The sequence below is a fragment of the Ochotona princeps genome, chromosome 13 (genome assembly GCF_030435755.1).
Source record: "Ochotona princeps isolate mOchPri1 chromosome 13, mOchPri1.hap1, whole genome shotgun sequence".
NCBI classification, from domain to species: domain Eukaryota; kingdom Metazoa; phylum Chordata; class Mammalia; order Lagomorpha; family Ochotonidae; genus Ochotona; species Ochotona princeps.
In genome coordinates this window covers 34,054,181-34,070,292 of record NC_080844.1, presented here as the reverse complement: position 1 = coordinate 34,070,292, position 16,112 = coordinate 34,054,181, and the positions used below count along the sequence as shown (strand labels likewise).

Below are 16,112 nucleotides of genomic sequence, written 5' to 3'. Positions count from 1 at the left end.
ATTGAGGAAGGATGCATTCTCATTTTACAAATAGGAACACTGACATTGTACCAAGAGCCGTAACATGTTACTGAGATCTGGAACTTAAGTTCTTTTTTTTTTTTTTTAAGATTTATTTATTTTATTACAAAGTCAGATATACAGAGAGGAGGAGAGACAGAGAGGAATTTCTTCCATCTGATGATTCACTCCCGAAGTGACCACAACAGCTAGAGCTGCGCTGATCCGAAACAGGGAACCAGGAACCTCTTCCGGGTCTCCCACGCGGGTGCAGGGTCCCAAGGCTTTGGGCCATCCTCAACTGCTTTCCCAGGCCACAAGCAGGGAGCTGGATGGGAAGTGGAGCTGCCGGGATTAGAACCGGTTCCCGGGGCGTTCAAGACGAGGACTTTAGCCGCTAGGCCACGTCGCCGGGCCCTGGAACTTAAGTTCTGACCAAGTGTTCCCCTTTCTTTTCTGGGTTGGTTTGTCCCCTCCCCCACCCCGTCTCGCATGGGGACATGCCCATAGCAAACTGACCCTAACAAGTCTTTCACCAACAATAATTAAGCTGATGTGAATTTTTTCGCCAATTTTCATTAGCGGGAAAAGAAGAGGATTTTGAAACTAACATATATTGAAAATTCACCAGCATTTGGGAGGAATATTTTAAATTCCAGTGGAAAATATGTAGTGAAAATAAACAGTAGAAATATCAAAATTTTTATTTAAAGTTAGGTAAAAAATGTCCCCCAAACATTTGAAGAAGAGCACACTGAGTGGGGTTGGTGCTGGGGCACTGGAGGCAGCAGCTGAGCCTGCCAGCGCCAGCTCCACATGGATGCTAGTTTGAGTCGTAGCTGCTTCATTTCTGATCTAGTTCCCTGACAATGTGCCTGGGAAAGCAGCAGGCGATGGCCTGAGGTCTTGGGTACCTGCCCCCGTGTGGGAAACCGATGAAGCTCCTGGCTTGAGCCTGGCCCTGCCTCAGCTATTGTGGTCATTTGTGGAGTAATCCATAAATGAAGATCTATCTGTAATTCTTCCTTTCAAATAAATAAACCTTCGTTTATATAAATTAAAAATGTGTTAACTTAGATTCTAAAAGAGCACACTAAGCTTTTTTGATAATTCTGATTTATTGTTCGAAAATATAATTGTAAGATGTTTATTTGAAAGGCAAAATGACAGGGAGAGACAGATCTTGATTTGCTGTTTCCCTTCCTAGATGACCACAGTGGTGTGACTGGACAGGCTGAAACCAACAGCTTGGCTCTCACTTGCGTGGCAAGGAGCCTAAGCTCTGGGTCACCGTCTGCTGCCCTCCCTGGTGTCCTAGCAGAAGCTGTGTTCTCCAAGCAGCACTCTGGCATTGCAGACAGTGGCTTACCTGGCTGCAGCACAATACTGGCCCTCCCGTTGCTTAAACACTTTGCTTTTTTGTACAGACTTAACTGTGACATAGGAACAGTAGTTCTCTTGATGCTTCTTCATTTATGCTTTTCTTTCCTTCAGGTAGCAAATTACGGAGTTGGAGGACAGTATGAACCGCACTTTGACTTTGCACGGGTAAGTTAAAGCAAAAATAGAAAAATGTAAGAAATCTGCTGAAGTATACTCACTGTGTTTAAAGAAAACACTGCTGATGAAGCACTTGTTGGAGATAGCAGCCTGTATTCAAGGGAGAGCTGTTGTAGGTGTCGGGACCTCTCAGTGGGTTTTACAGTGTGAGAGAAAGCTCAACTCGGGATATACTAAGGAAAATTACCAAGGAGAGATGGGACTATACATGGTAAGTTTGGATTATGCCTAATCCAGCCGTGAGATTCTTGATGAAGTCAGCATGAGATGATCAGACATTCCCTAAGGGACAATAGAGGATGAGGAAGCAATTATATTGAAGGAGTTAGATGTGGGAGGTGTGGCAATTTTTGGCTAAACTAACTTTGCAGGACTCTTGTTAAAGTTTGACAATGTAGATACAATCATGGAAGTCCAGAAGTCAGGACCTAGTTGAGAGTTCAGAGGGGCCTGAGTAGAATTTTGTTAAGGGGAAAATCTTGGTCAGTGTGTTTATTTTTAAATTGAACATTCAGGGCCTATTGCAATTCGTTGGAAATGTGGTAGAATAGATTTTTTTTTTTTAAGATTTATTTTTATTACAAGGTCAGATATACAGAGAGGAGGAGAGACAGAGAAGAAGATCTTCCGTCCGATGATTCACTCCCCAAGTGAGCCGCAACGGCTGGTGCTGCACTGATCCGAAGCCATGAACCAGGAAACTCTTCCGGGTCTCCCACACGGGTGCAGGGTCCCAAGGCTTTGGGCCGTCCTCAACTGCTTTCCCAGGCCACAAGCAGGGAGCTGGAAGGGAAGTGGAGCTGCCGGGATCAGAACTGGCGCCCACATGGGATCCCAGTGCGTTCAAGGTGAGGACTTTAGCCGCTAGGCCACGCTGCCAGGCCCAGAATAGATCTTCTAATGAAGCCTTTTAGAAAGCAACATAGATACCCAGTAAAAACATTTTAGATGCTTTGGAATGTATTGGTGATCCTTAAGAACATCAAAGATATTTCTAAAGCTAAAGTGAAAAAAGAAAGAAAGAAAACCTGGAGCTAAAATTGGATAACAAAAAGGGAGCCAAAAGCCGAGGCCTCAGCCATGGGTGAGCAGCTCTGTGAGAGGAGCTGCACAGTGGGGCTGCAGAAGCCCGAGTGTGAGCAGGTGGAGTCTACTTGTAGCCAGAGCATCAGCGGAAGAGTCTGTGGAAGAGGAGCCGTGGGAAATGCTGTCGGTCTCCATCCTGCCTGGCTGTGGCTGCTCTGGACATTTTATTGCACAGACCTGCCCTCCCATAAATCTGTTTGACTTTTTCCTACTGGGGAAGAGGAAAAATGAAAGTTTCTCAGTTGGCTAGTGTTCCTTGATAGCTGGCAGAAACCGATATTTTCTCTGGAGATAAGCAGCCTCGTTCTATCACTGCAGCTAAAAAGGAACCCTCCTTTTTTTATTTAGGTGTTATTTTTATTTGAAAGGCAGAGTGACAGAGCCAGGGGGTGGGAAAGGAGAGACTAGGAAAGAGAGATGGATCTTCTTTCTCTGATTTACTGCCCAAATACCTCCAGCAGTCAGGCCGGAGCCAGGAGCCAGGGATTCCATCTCGATTTCCCACCCAGGTATTATGAACCTGAGCGCATGGCTCTCTCTCTGCCACCTCCTGGGCACCTTAGCAGGACACTGGATGGGAATCGATGAGGACCTGGGACTGGAACCAGGCACTCTGATGTAAGACAGGCATCCCAAGCAGCAGCTTAGTGTGTTGCGCTGCAGTATGCACCTGGAACTGATCAGTGAGACCAAAGTGATGAATAGATTCAGACATCCCCAGGATTTTAGATAGAATTCTCAGATACAAAATATGTAGTAACTGCTCATATTAAAAAGTGAAAAGAAGAAACAAAAGAAACTTCTCCAAATGATTTGGAAATTTAACAAATAAGCATAGCTAGTAGTAGGCAGAAAAAAAGGAATTGTAAAAATTTAAAATCTAGTCTGAATTAAAAATTAAGAGATGGATTAAAAACAGATTAAGCAAATTAATTGACCATTAGCTCTGAAGAGTTTATAAAAAAGCATTTTGACACATGGGAAAATAAAAACAGATGTGAACAGACTGAAAAATACGGGCTGGCCTTGTGGTGCTGCTTTAGGCTTCCACCTGCTGTGCCAGCATCCCTTACCAGAGCACTGGTTCCAGTCCCAGCTGCTCTGCTTCCAGTCCAGCTTCATGTTCATGTACCTGGGGATGCAGTGGAAGATGGTCCAACTACGTGGCCCCTTGACGCCCATGTGGAAGATTGGGCTGCGGTTCTTAGCTCCTGCCTTTTGCCTGGCCACGCCTGGCTCTTGTGGCCACTTGGGTAGTGTACCCTCTCTCTGTAAATGCCTTTCAAATAAAAAAAATCAATCTGAAAGAATTTGGAAGAATACAAAGCTTAGAGGATAGGTCCCATGTACCCTTCACTCGGCTTTCTACAAATGCTGATGCCCATGAGACTAGAGGATACTGTCAAAGCCAGGAATTGGCCCTGGCACAGTTCATAGAGCTGATTCAAGCTAAGCTGCTCACTCGTTACCATGTGTGGCTGTGTGAGTCGTGTCACATGTGCAGCTTTGTGCGGCACAGCCTGATGCAGACAGGACACCTGGCACCAGACTCCCTCTCCTGCTGCTCTGCAGCTGTGCCCGTCCTTCCTGCCTCCCTCCCCAGCTGCTGTAACCAAAATCTCTTCTAAGCAAATCAAGGCTATATACATGAAATCCTAAAATATGCATCTTTTTTTTTCACTAAGTATAGTTCCACTGATGTACACCTAAGTGTTTTTTTAAGATTTATTTTTATTTGAAAGACAGTTTCAGGGAGAGACAAAGAGAGAGATTATGCATCTGCTAATTTATTCCTCGGATAGTTCAATAGCTGCAACCAGGTCAGGTTAAAGCTAGGAACCAGGAACCCCATCCTGACCCCACACATGGGTAGTAGAAGTATAGGGCTGTGGGGCATCTGCTGCCACTTTCTCGGGCACATTAGCAAGGGCGTGGATCCTTGCTAAATAGCTGGGACTTGAACTACATTCTGATACAGGATGTTGCAACATAAGCAACAGCTTAACCTACTGTGACACAATGCCAGCCTCTAAGTTCTCTCTTTTTTTTAAAAGAAAGTATCTTATTTATTTGAAAGGCAGAGTTACAGAGGAGATAGAGATTTTCCATTTGCTAAGTTGTTCCCCAAACAGCTGCAGTGTCCAGGGTCAGGCCAAAGCCAGGAGCTCCTTAGGTTCTCCCACATGGGCACAGGGGCCCAAGCACGTGGGGTATCATCCATTGCTTTCTCAGGCCATTAGTAGGGAGCTGGGTCAGAAGTGGAGTGGCTGGTGTTGAATTAGTGCCCATATGGGATACTGGCACTGTAGACAGCAGACTAACTTGCTGTGCCACAGTGCCAGCCTCTAAGTATTTTTGTTTTTAATTATTTTTCACTTTATTTTAAAGGCAGAGACAGAACAATCTTCCACATGCTGAATTATTTCCCAAATGCCAGAAACAGGCAGAGCTAACCCATGCCAAAGCCAGGAGTCCAAAGCTCAGTGTTGGGCTCCCACGAGGACGGCAGGAACCCAGTGCTGGAGCCCCTATCAGTGGCTGCTTCTTAGGGTGCACATGAGCAGGAATGTTGGATGCTTTCCCAAGCACACGAGCAGGGAGCTGGATTGTAAGGAGAGCCAGCCAGTCCTGGTACTCATATGGGCTGCTGGCATTGCAAGCAATGACTTAATTCATTGTACTGCAATGCCAGCCTTTTAAGCATTGTTTTTTTAACTGCTAAGGCAAATTTCCGTCCCACATCCAAGTTCCTGTATGTAGTATCATTAATGTGTGCTGGGGCAGACATTGAACTTTGCTGGCCAGATGCCTGTGTCGCACGCTGGAGTGCCTGAATCTGATTCCTGATGCTGCTTCTTGCTAATGCAGACGCTGGAGAGTATAGGTGACGATGACTCATGTCACCTGTGTGGAAGACCTGATGAGTTTCTGGTTTTAAGCTTCTGCCTAGCTCAACCTTGGCTGTTGCAGACATCTGGGGAAGTAAACCAATAGATGACAGCTTTTTCCTTGTGTCTATCAGATAAATTCGTAAAAATTTTATTTAATCTGGATTGGAAGTGGAATGGCTAGGACTTGATCTGGCCCCTGTATGGTTGCCAGCTTTACAAGTGGAAGCTTTACCCACTACCCCATGGTGCTGGCCCAGTAGCCTAGTGGCTAAAATCCTCGCCTTGCACACCCGGGATCCCATATGGGTGCCAGTTCTAATCCTGGCAGGCCAGCTTCCCATCCAGCTCCCTGCTTGTGGCCTGGGAAAACTGTTGAAGACACTGCACCCATGTGGGAGACCCAAAAGACCTAGAAGCTGCTCCTGGCTCCTGGCTTCAGATCAGCTCAGCTTTGGCTGTTGCAGTTACTTGGTGAGTGAACCAGCAGATAAGATCTTTGTCTCTCCTCTCTCTGTATAAATCTGATTCCAATAAAAAAAAAAATAAATCCTTAAAAAATTACTTATTTGAAAGGCAGAGTTTCAGAGAGAGAGAAAGATCTTACAAACACTGTTTGACTCCCCAAATGGTGATACAGTAGCTGGAGCTGAACCAGCCTAAGGCCATACATAGGTGGGAGGGACCCAAGCACTTGGCCCATGCTATGCTGCTGCTTAAGGTCATTAGCAGGAATCTGGATTGGAAGTGGAACGACTAGGACTTGATCTGGCCCCTGTATGGTTGCCAGCTTTACAAGTGGAAGCTTCACCCACTATACCATGGTGCCGGCCCCCAGTACATTTTTAAGAAAATTAAAAAGGGGCAATGCATTTGATAGCAGTTAGGTTGCCCCTGGCATACTGTATCCCATATCTGAGAGCCTGGTTCAAATCCTGGCTGTTCCAATTATGAGCCAGCCTCCTAAAGTGCAAACTTGGAGGCAGAGGGTGGCTTAAGTCGTTGGGTTCCAGTCAGTCACATGGCAGTCTGACTATTGCAGGCATTTAGGGGACAAATTAGCAGATGGAAGATCTCTATATGCCTTTCAGTACCACATAAAACCTCTCCTTTATGGCAATATTGGATTTTTCTTTATTGCAGTATAGTGTTCCATGGATTTAACAATTTATCCATCACCCTTTGAAGAACATTAGGGTACTTTACTGTTCTTGTTTTCACAGCTAAGAATGTGTATAAATTTTCATGTGAAGAATTTTTTCATTTTTCTAGGATAAATGCAAAAAGATTATATTGCTCTTTATATTTAGGTTTAAATAGCTAAACATGAATTTTCCAGCCTGATTAAAGAGCCGACTCTCTTAAGAGGATGACAGCCGTAATTGGAGTTAGTATTTGAGAGGGTCATGAGTTGAAGGTAAATCTCAAAATCTTTTTACCCAATGAATGGAAGTTGGTTTCATGAGTGTAGCTAAGAAATGGCTCTCAGGTCTTATTTTTCTGGAAGGTAAGATTACAGTCTTTGACTTCTTAAATAATCTGTAGTTAGCAGAGATTTGAAAATATGTTTCCCTGCCTTGGTCTTGCCAAACGTATCTAGTGCGTAGGAACTGACTCGACAATCAGTAAGCATTTGAATGCCTGGTGTGTACAGTGCATAGGACATTATCAAGGAACTTTGGGGGCTTGTTTTTTTGCATATTTTTTAGCATGTTACTATTGATGTGTAGTTGCCACTTGATAATTTATATTGAGAAATTTTATGCCATTGGATTTGCTGTTTTATTCACAGAAAGATGAACCAGATGCTTTCAAAGAGCTGGGAACAGGAAATAGAATTGCCACATGGCTGTTTTATGTAAGTTAAGGTTTTTATATTTTGAGACTTAATTGCATAACTGATTTTGATCTGTTTGTTCTGCATAATTCTTTTAAGTAGGTAGCTTAAAGTTTTTATAACTAAGTTAAAAGAGTTAAGAATTTTGTTGCATTTGCAACTTTTTTCAAATGGTAGTGTAGATGTTAATTGTGGAAACTTTTCAAAAAACAAGAAGGGAGCTGGCATTGTTAAATCTTTACCTGCCACACCAGCATCCTTTACGGGCACCAGTTCAAGTCCTGGCTGCTGCACCTCCAATCTGGCTCCTTAAGACTGGCCTACAAAACAGTGGAAGATGGACCAGATGTTTATGGCTCGTGCCGCTCATGTGGAAAACCTGGAAGAAATTCTTGGCTGCTGGGTTTGACCTGGCCCAACCTGGTTGTTGCAGCCATTTGGGGAGTGAACTAACAAATAAAAGATCTTTCTCTTTATCTCCCTCTATCTGCCCTTCACATATAAAAATAAAACTTTATACATACACACAAAACCTGTGATGAAGAAAAGTAAAATCTGGATGGTGCTACTTTTTGGAGATATTCCATAGACCAAAATATTTATCCATTTATTTATCTGTAATATAAACACACACAGCAATCTCCCAATTTCTATATGTATACATATTTTCATAAATGTATGACACACTATTATATAGAAGGATGTGCAATTCATTAATGCATAACTTCCACAAGTTTTTTTAAAAAGATTTATTTATTTTCATTGCAAAGTCAGGAGGAAAGACAGAGGAAGATCTTCTGTCCAGTGATTCACTCCCCGAGTGCAAAGGCTGGAACTGAGCCTATCTGAAGCCAGGAGCCTCTTCCAGGTCTTCCACATGGGTGCAGGGTCCCAAGGCTTTGGGCCATCCCTGACTGCTTTCCCAGGCCAAAAGCAAGGAGCTGGATGGGAAACAGGGCTGCTGAGATTAGAACTGGTGCCCATATGGGATCCTGGCGCATTCAATGTGAGGACTTCAGCCACTAGGCCACCACACACTGGGCCCCCTTCCATAGGTTTTTTATGAAGAGAACACATTTGGTATAATCAGCACCAAGGTCAAGCAGTAGCATATGACAGCACCCAGGAAGCCTTATCAAGGGTAACAGCTGTCATAAAGTTTAAAGTTTCAGCAGTATTACCTTAATTTTTAGATAGTATTCATACATATGGGAAGAGTTTTGATCATAGCAAGACTGAATTGTTTAAAACAGTGACAGTTTCATTATCCGCTCTCACAGTTGTGCAGTTGCCTGGATTGAACTACGTGTCCTGCTCCAGACCTGTGGTGGGTATAGGTCTGGCTGTTGGTCAGTGTTAAGGTTGAGGCTGGCCCTGCACTGGCATGGCTGCAGTGCAGACTCATTCATGTCCCCCAGGCTACCTCACCTTATGAGACCAGATCTGAAACTCTCCAAGTCAAAGGCATTGTTAGGGTCCACACTCAGAAGTCCTACATTGGTAACACCTGCTGTATTGTATCAAGTGAGGCAATGAACAGGATCTGTCTAGCTTCAAGAGGAGGAACATAAATCCTGCCACTGAAGAGCATGTAAGACAAGACACATTGGAACATACATATGTGACTTTTATTTGGAAAGTAGCAAGAATTTGTTCTGCTGGTTCATTTCCTAAATGGTCCCTGCAGCCAGGACTGGGGTGTGCTTGAAGCCAGGATCTGGAACTCATCCTTGTCTGCATCATGGGGTAGCAGGGTCCTAAGCGTTTGTGCTAGCCTCCTCTGCCTAAGTGAGAAACATCACAGGGAAGACCAGCACTGAGGGTTGTAGAATACAAATTTATGCTCTTGGGGCTTATGTTTTCTGGAGGTAAGCGCACGGTAGAGGTTTTATCAGTTTACATCCTACATTTTACAGTGATGTTTCAGATTTATTAACCCGGGGCCTGGCGCCGTGGCCTAGTGGCTAAAGTCCTCGCCTTAAATGCTCCGGGATCCTATATGGGCACTGGTTTTAATCCTGGTGGCCCCGCCTCCTGTCCAGCTCCCTGCTTGTGGCGTGAGAAAGCAGTTGAGGACTGCCCAAAGGTTTGGGACCTGTAACCTGCGTGGGAGACCCGGAGGAGCTCCTGGCTCCTGATCGGCGCAGCACTGGCTGTTGCGGTCACTTGGGAAGTCAATCATCAGACGGAAGATCTGTCTCTCCTTCTCTCTGTAGAGCTGCCTTTCCAATAAAAAAAAGTAGGCTATGAACTCTTTTCCCGTCTATTCAGGTATTGTAGTTCTTGATGTTTTGGTCTTGGCGGGTTAGGAATCTGTCCGTTTCTTTGAAGTTGTGGAGCTTTTTGGCCTGTAGCTAACAACACTGATACTTTTCTCTACTTTGATCTGTAATGTCCCCTTCACATCTCTGCAATTAGTAGGTTGGCCTTTTTTCTTCGTCTTTCTCACTGGAGGTTTGTCAGTTTTTTCTGTGTCTGACGAACCAGCTTTAATTTCATTGATCTGTTGTCATCTAAGTTTCTCTGTTTCATTTCTGCTGTGGCCTTTACTGTTCTTTTCTGTTGTTTCTCTCTGTTGAAGTGCAGTAATTTTTTTTTTTTTTTTAGATTTATTTTATTTTTATTACAAAGTCAGATATACTGAGAGGAGGAGATATAGAGAGGAAGTGGAGCTGCCGGGATTAGAACCAGCGGCCATATGGGATCAAGGCGAGGAACTTAGCCACTAGGCCACGCTGCCGAGCCCTGCAGTAATTTTTTTAGATTTATTGTTTAGTGGAGAGTCCGAACTACAGAGAGAAGGAGAGACAAAGATCTTCCATTTGCAGGTTCACCCCACAAGTGGCCACAATGGCTGGAGCTGAGCCAATCTGAAACTAGACACTTCTTCTGGGTCTCCCATGTGCATATAGGATCCCAAGGCTTTGGGGCATCCTCTGCTTTCCCAGGCCACAGGCTGGGAGCTGGATGGGAAGCAGAGCAGCCAGGATACAAACCTGCACCCATATGGAATCTCACCATGTGCAAGGCAAAGACTTTAACCACTAGGCTACCATGCCGGGCCCAAGTTCTTTCTTAAATGCAGGCTTCAGTTGGTATGTGCTTACCTGTTAGTATTGTATTTATTCAGCTAAAAATATTTGAATTAACTTTCTCTGTTAGAATATCAAATAAGTTCCTGTTGCTTGCAACTGAGTCGTTAACATGAGTACTTGGATTTCTGTGCAGGTTTAAAGGCACTAATTGCTAAATGGTCAGGGGCGGACACTTTATTCATCTGAGGAGGTCACAGTCCCCTCAGTTTTTGGTGCTTGTTGACATCTGCACCTTGAAGGAGGTGTTCATTCTAATTACCTGCCTTTTGTGTTTACTAAGTGGTCTACTCATGCCTCTCTCAGCTTGTGGACACTTGGGCTGTTCCAGCATTAATTGGTGTCCTAGGTTCACGTTTGCCATGACTCCTATGTTGGCATAGCATCACTGTTCCAGCAGTAGAGGGCATTCAAAGCCCAAATTTATCCAAAATCTGCAGTTGTGTCTGTCTCTAAATTTACTGAGAAGTGTTCCCAAAATGTATCATGTTCTCCCATGTTCATGGTCAGGTGCCGGGGGTCCAGCCCCACTGTGCTCTCGGTGAGGAGAACCAGCACCAAGCTCCTGTGTAATTACTTGTGAATCTTCATTTTCTTCCCTCAAGTTGCCAGTACTCTCACCACGGATTTGATGCTGTGCAGAGTAGGGGAGCAGTGGGGTAGCTAATTTCGTGGCCACCAACTCCACTGCCTGCACAGGCCGTGTAACACATTGCTAGGAGCAACACCACGCTGCCAGCCCAGGGGGATGCTGGCTGCAATACATGTCCACTCAGGTGACCAGTCACCACACAGGTGAACCTGCAGGTTCTATCCACTGGCGCTGACCTAGAGCCAGGAACTATAGGATTGTATCACCTGGCACTGAGTTCCCAGACCTATTCTCTCTTGCCCTGCTCCCTAGGGGCGGGAGATACGATGGGGGAAGTCCCATGTCCACTAAGGTTGGTGCTAAACTGGGTTGTTACCTCGTTCTCAGCGCTGAATAGGTCTGTGCGCCAAGCTTGCCTGTGGCTGGCAGTGGTTCAGGCCCAGCAGAGTCCTTCCTGTTTGGTCAGAGGTCACCTGAGGCCAGGGCAGGTTGAGCAGTTCCCCCAGCAAGCACTGGGCTCCAGGGACAGGGGTCTATGTGTGCTCTCGTGCTCACTGCAGGAATCCTCCCCTGGACTCCTACTATCCAAGGATTACCATCTTACTCTTGCCTGCCAGAGTCGGAGGGAGAATCAGTCAACTGGTCCTCAGCCTGCAGTGGTGCCTGATGCTGGCTCTCTGGTCTGGATGTCATTCTCCCGCCCTCTAAGCAGGAGCTGGGGAGCAGTGCCAGCCTCAGGGCAGCTGGCTCCCCACCTCATGAAGGTGGTTGGGTGCCCCAAGGCTGTGCTGCCGGGAGAGCAGCTGACTCAGCTGGCACCTCACACTTGCTAAGCATGCCCCCTTGTCCCTTACAGATGAGCGATGTGTCCGCAGGAGGAGCCACTGTTTTTCCTGAAGTAGGAGCTAGCGTATGGCCCAAAAAAGTAAGTGGTTTTTCTAAGTACTGTATTACATTTTCAAGGCAGCATAAGTGCTGTGTTATTTATTGCTAGACAACATTTCTAGTATCTTTGTGGAACAATCTAGTAAGAGTACCTAGAGATAACAATCCCCCAGGTATTTCTACTTGACCAGTTTTCATTTCTGAAATTGTTACAGGTATGTTTGCCCCTCCATAGTGTACAGTTTGCTGACTTTGGCACATACTCCTTGTCAGGGGCAGCTTTGTGATGTTAACTTTAAAAACTTTGTTCAATTATGTGAAAGTAGTGTGTTTTCAGAAATACATTCGAGCCAGATGTAGTGCTTTCGTTGAGGTAGTCCTTACCTGTCATTCCTGGCCCAGGGAGTAACGTGATGTTCCTACAGGGCACCGCTGTTTTCTGGTATAATTTGTTTGCCAGCGGAGAAGGAGATTACAGTACACGGCATGCGGCCTGCCCGGTGCTGGTGGGAAACAAATGGGGTAAGTGCTTGCTGTTTGCTCTGAAAATACTTTTGTCTCATTTCTTGAAGCTATATTCGTCAACATCTTAAAAGCCTCCGCACATTTGCCCACCCTAGTATGACCTCAACAGGGCAAGACACATTCTTGGTCGTAATGTTTTCAGAGAGTGGCTTATTTCAAAGTTAATGCTACAGTGTACTTCCATCTGCTGGTTCACCCAGTGGCTGCATCAGGCCTAAGCTAAGATTTCCATCTGGGTCTCCCCTGTGGGTGATAGGAATCACATTTGGGTCATCTTTTCCTGATTTCCAGGCATATTAATAGGGTGCTGGATTGTAAGTGGAGTAACTGGGACTTGAACTGGTACTGATACAAGAGGCTTAACCAAAACTCCTTTCAAGGAGTTCATAATCTGAGATGTGTTGATGAGTAAAAGTAAGTTGAAGTTGATGACTGCCTAAGTTGGGACACCATCTTCAAACCTGGGCTCATGGAAGGCTAGAGTAGCAGCTTTAAAGACAGCCTCATGTGGCCTATGTGGTAGCATAGCAAATATTCCATCTGAAGAACTGATATCCCACATGGGCACCAATGTGTATCCCTGCTGCTCCAGTTCTTATCCAGCTCCCTGATAAGGCCCAGGAAAGCAGTGGAAGATAACTCAAGTACTTGGGCCCTGCACCCATTTAGAACACTCGAGGGAAGCTCCTGGCTTCAGCCAGAGTCCCGGCTGTTTCATTCATCTGGGGAGTGAACCAGCAGATAGATTCTCTGCCCCTGCCCCTTCTCTCCTCCTCCTAGCAATCTCTTACTTCAAATGAAAAATTTTCAGAGAAGACTGAACGTCTTCACTTTCATGGTCATGCAGGATGAGGATGTACCGCAATCAGTATAAAAAGTTGAATAATTTTACTGTCACTATGACACCTTAATTAACAAATGTCTGCTGGTTACTGTAAGGGCATAGCAAGATTGACCATACCTGATCATCATGGTTGAAAGTCGTTACCATGTTTGGCAGGTGGTGGGCTTCACTGAGAAGAGGCGAGGTGGGGGCATGGGTTGACAGAGTTGTCCGGTCTTCAGCAGCTGGTGAGGGAACCTGGATTGGAGCAGCAAGAGAGCTTAGTGCATTTTAGAGATGAAAGGCAAGTTTATTTGAAAGGGTTTCAGAGAGTGGAGAAGATAGATTTTCCTACTGTTGGTTTACTTGCCAGAGTGAGGCCAAGCTGAAACAGGGGTTTTTCTGGGTATCCCACATGGGAACGGGCTCACCACACTTGGGCCATCTCCCACTGCCTTCCCAGGGGCATTAGCAGAGAGCTAGATTGGACGTGGAGCAGCTGGGACCCAAACTTGTGCTTGTGTGGGATGCCAGTAGCAGCTTAATCCATATGCCACAACCCTGGCCCTTGTGGCCCTATTTAGTCCAACTTCCTGCTCCCTGAAAGGGCACATGGTGGTTGCTATTTGGGTCTCTTACCTCTCTGGGTTGCTGGTGGAGTTCTGTTTCTGCCTTCCATGCAAGCTTGGCCTCAGATGTTGCGGCCATTTGGGGAATGAGCTGGTGGACAAAGGATCCCCCTCTGCCACCCCACCTTTTGAATAAATATTTTTAAGCATCTAGGAAACAAGGAGACAATGAGCACATGATAGTTCATCACATACATTCCTCTGGTGAGGCTGAGTTCATCATTAAGATGTTTGTATTTTTGGGCCTAGTGCCGTAGCCTAGTTGCTAAAGTCCTCACCTTGAACGCGCCAGTTCTAATCCCGGCAGTCCCACTTCCCATCTAAAGCCTTGGGACCCTGCACCCACATGGGAGACCTGGAGGAGGTTCCTGGCTCCTGACTTCGGATCAGCACAGCTCGGGCCATTGCGGTTGCTTGGGGAGTGAATCAATGGACAGAAGATCTTCTTCCCTATATATATCTGACTTTGCAATAAAAATAAATCTTAACAACAACAACAAAAAAAAGATGTCTATTTTGAAGGTCACAGTGTTCTGGCTGGTTTCACTTCAGGCCTCACCAGGGTATTGCAAACTTCAGGAAAGGCACAGACTTTCAAATGTATGCACGCCTCCAGGACACAAACATTTGGTTTTGTCTGTTTTTGGCTTTTAGCTTCTGTTGAAATAACTTGTTAAATCTTTTTTTCTCACAGTATCCAATAAATGGCTGCATGAACGTGGACAAGAGTTCCGAAGACCTTGCACTTTGTCAGAATTGGAATGACAGACCGGCTTCCCTCGCTCTCCTGCTCTCCTTTACAACTGATGAACACTCCATGATTGATTCAGTCGTGAACCTCAGCTGTGATTCATCTGTGGACAGTCACATTGTGGGGTTTGTTTTTCCTTATCAAAGTGAATCACTACATTGTACATATAAAATAGGCAGAGTTAAAAATAAGGCATTTTCAATTTTGTTTAAAAAAAAGTTTGGATTGGAACGGCAGAGTCAGCGTTAGTGTTCCCCGACGTCTCGGCGGGCGGGGTCTGCGCAGAGACCTGGGACAAACGAGGGCTCGAGCCCGGCCCGGCCCGGCTGGCTGCCTCCCCTCCGCCCTCCTCACAGACCTCACCCTGGATTTTGCTGGTCCCCCTCTTCTCCCATTGCCCATGTGGTGAATTAAACTGCTTCAGCCAAAAAGCTTGTTGAAACAACATCCTGCCATAACACTGGGCCTTTTTCACAGGAACGCTCACCAAGTTTGTTTCTTCTAGAATGAGCTGCGCCTGTGGCAGGGGTTTGCTGTCCGTGCTTTGCCTCTTACTCCTGCAGCAGTGGGCGGTGACCTTGGCCTTCTGATTCAACAAATACCGTGCCTTAGGAGACTGGGAGCTTAAAATTGTACAAGTCCTTTCAATGATGAGGGAATTGATTTTTTTAAAGTAATTTTTCTTGGAAAGCCAAAATGTTTGTTTTTTAAAAACTTTGAAATGTGTTGTGACAACAATGACCTATTTATGATCTTAAACCTTTTTTAAAAATGTGTTTTCTGTGTATTTTTCATATTTAAATATGATTGTATGATAGAGCAGTAACAGGCTTATTGTTACATTATTTCTTTAAGACACAGGACTTAAGCACACACTCTTGGTTCTCAGGCTAACATCACATTACAATTGTGGGGAAGTGCACACCTTCCTAGGCTTGTGGGGTGACCACCAGCGTTGGCGCTCAAGGCTTTCTCCCTTTGAAAATGCAGTGTGGTACTAGGAAGCTGTGAATTTAGTGAGGTGTGGCCGCAGGTCCTCTAATTTTACATTTCTCATCGTCACACTAGGACTCTATCCTGTATACACTGTCCAAATATTTGAAGGAGAATATGGTTAATTCTCTAAGAAGGTAGATAATGTATTTTTTAATGAACTATGAAGTTTGTTTTTCCCACTACATTTGGTTCCACTTCAAGTATTTAGTAAGAATATTTATATAAAGTGGTGAACTTGATCACCAACTTTAAGAAAAATAAGTGCTAGAAGTAAGAAACCAAACACAGAAAGGAAGGTCCAGCTTACTGCCGCTGTGGTCCTTTCCCGTCTGCTAACATTTCAGAGGGTCATTATCCAGTTCACGGTTCTGGAAGCTCGATCCCAGAGCCTGGAGCTGGCACGGATGAGGGCTCTAACTGCATCACCCCATGGCTGCTGCCAACTGAT

At 45.2% G+C, this 16,112-nt stretch overlaps 1 protein-coding gene across 2 annotated transcripts in view; it reads left to right on the top strand.

Annotated features, from left to right (window-relative positions):
• The window catches only part of P4HA1 (prolyl 4-hydroxylase subunit alpha 1), an 83,456-nt gene extending 68,768 nt beyond the window's left edge, over window positions 1-14,688 (top strand). For both annotated transcript variants that reach the window (XM_004583469.4, XM_036495874.2), the window contains exons 11-15: window positions 1,495-1,548; window positions 7,327-7,392; window positions 11,912-11,980; window positions 12,366-12,462; window positions 14,612-14,688. In XM_004583469.4, coding sequence (XP_004583526.1) covers window positions 1,495-1,548; window positions 7,327-7,392; window positions 11,912-11,980; window positions 12,366-12,462; window positions 14,612-14,682 — 357 coding nt within the window. In that variant the 3' untranslated portion in view covers window positions 14,683-14,688. The remainder of the gene's footprint in view (window positions 1-1,494; window positions 1,549-7,326; window positions 7,393-11,911; window positions 11,981-12,365; window positions 12,463-14,611) is intronic.
• Window positions 14,689-16,112: the final 1,424 nt, after the last annotated feature.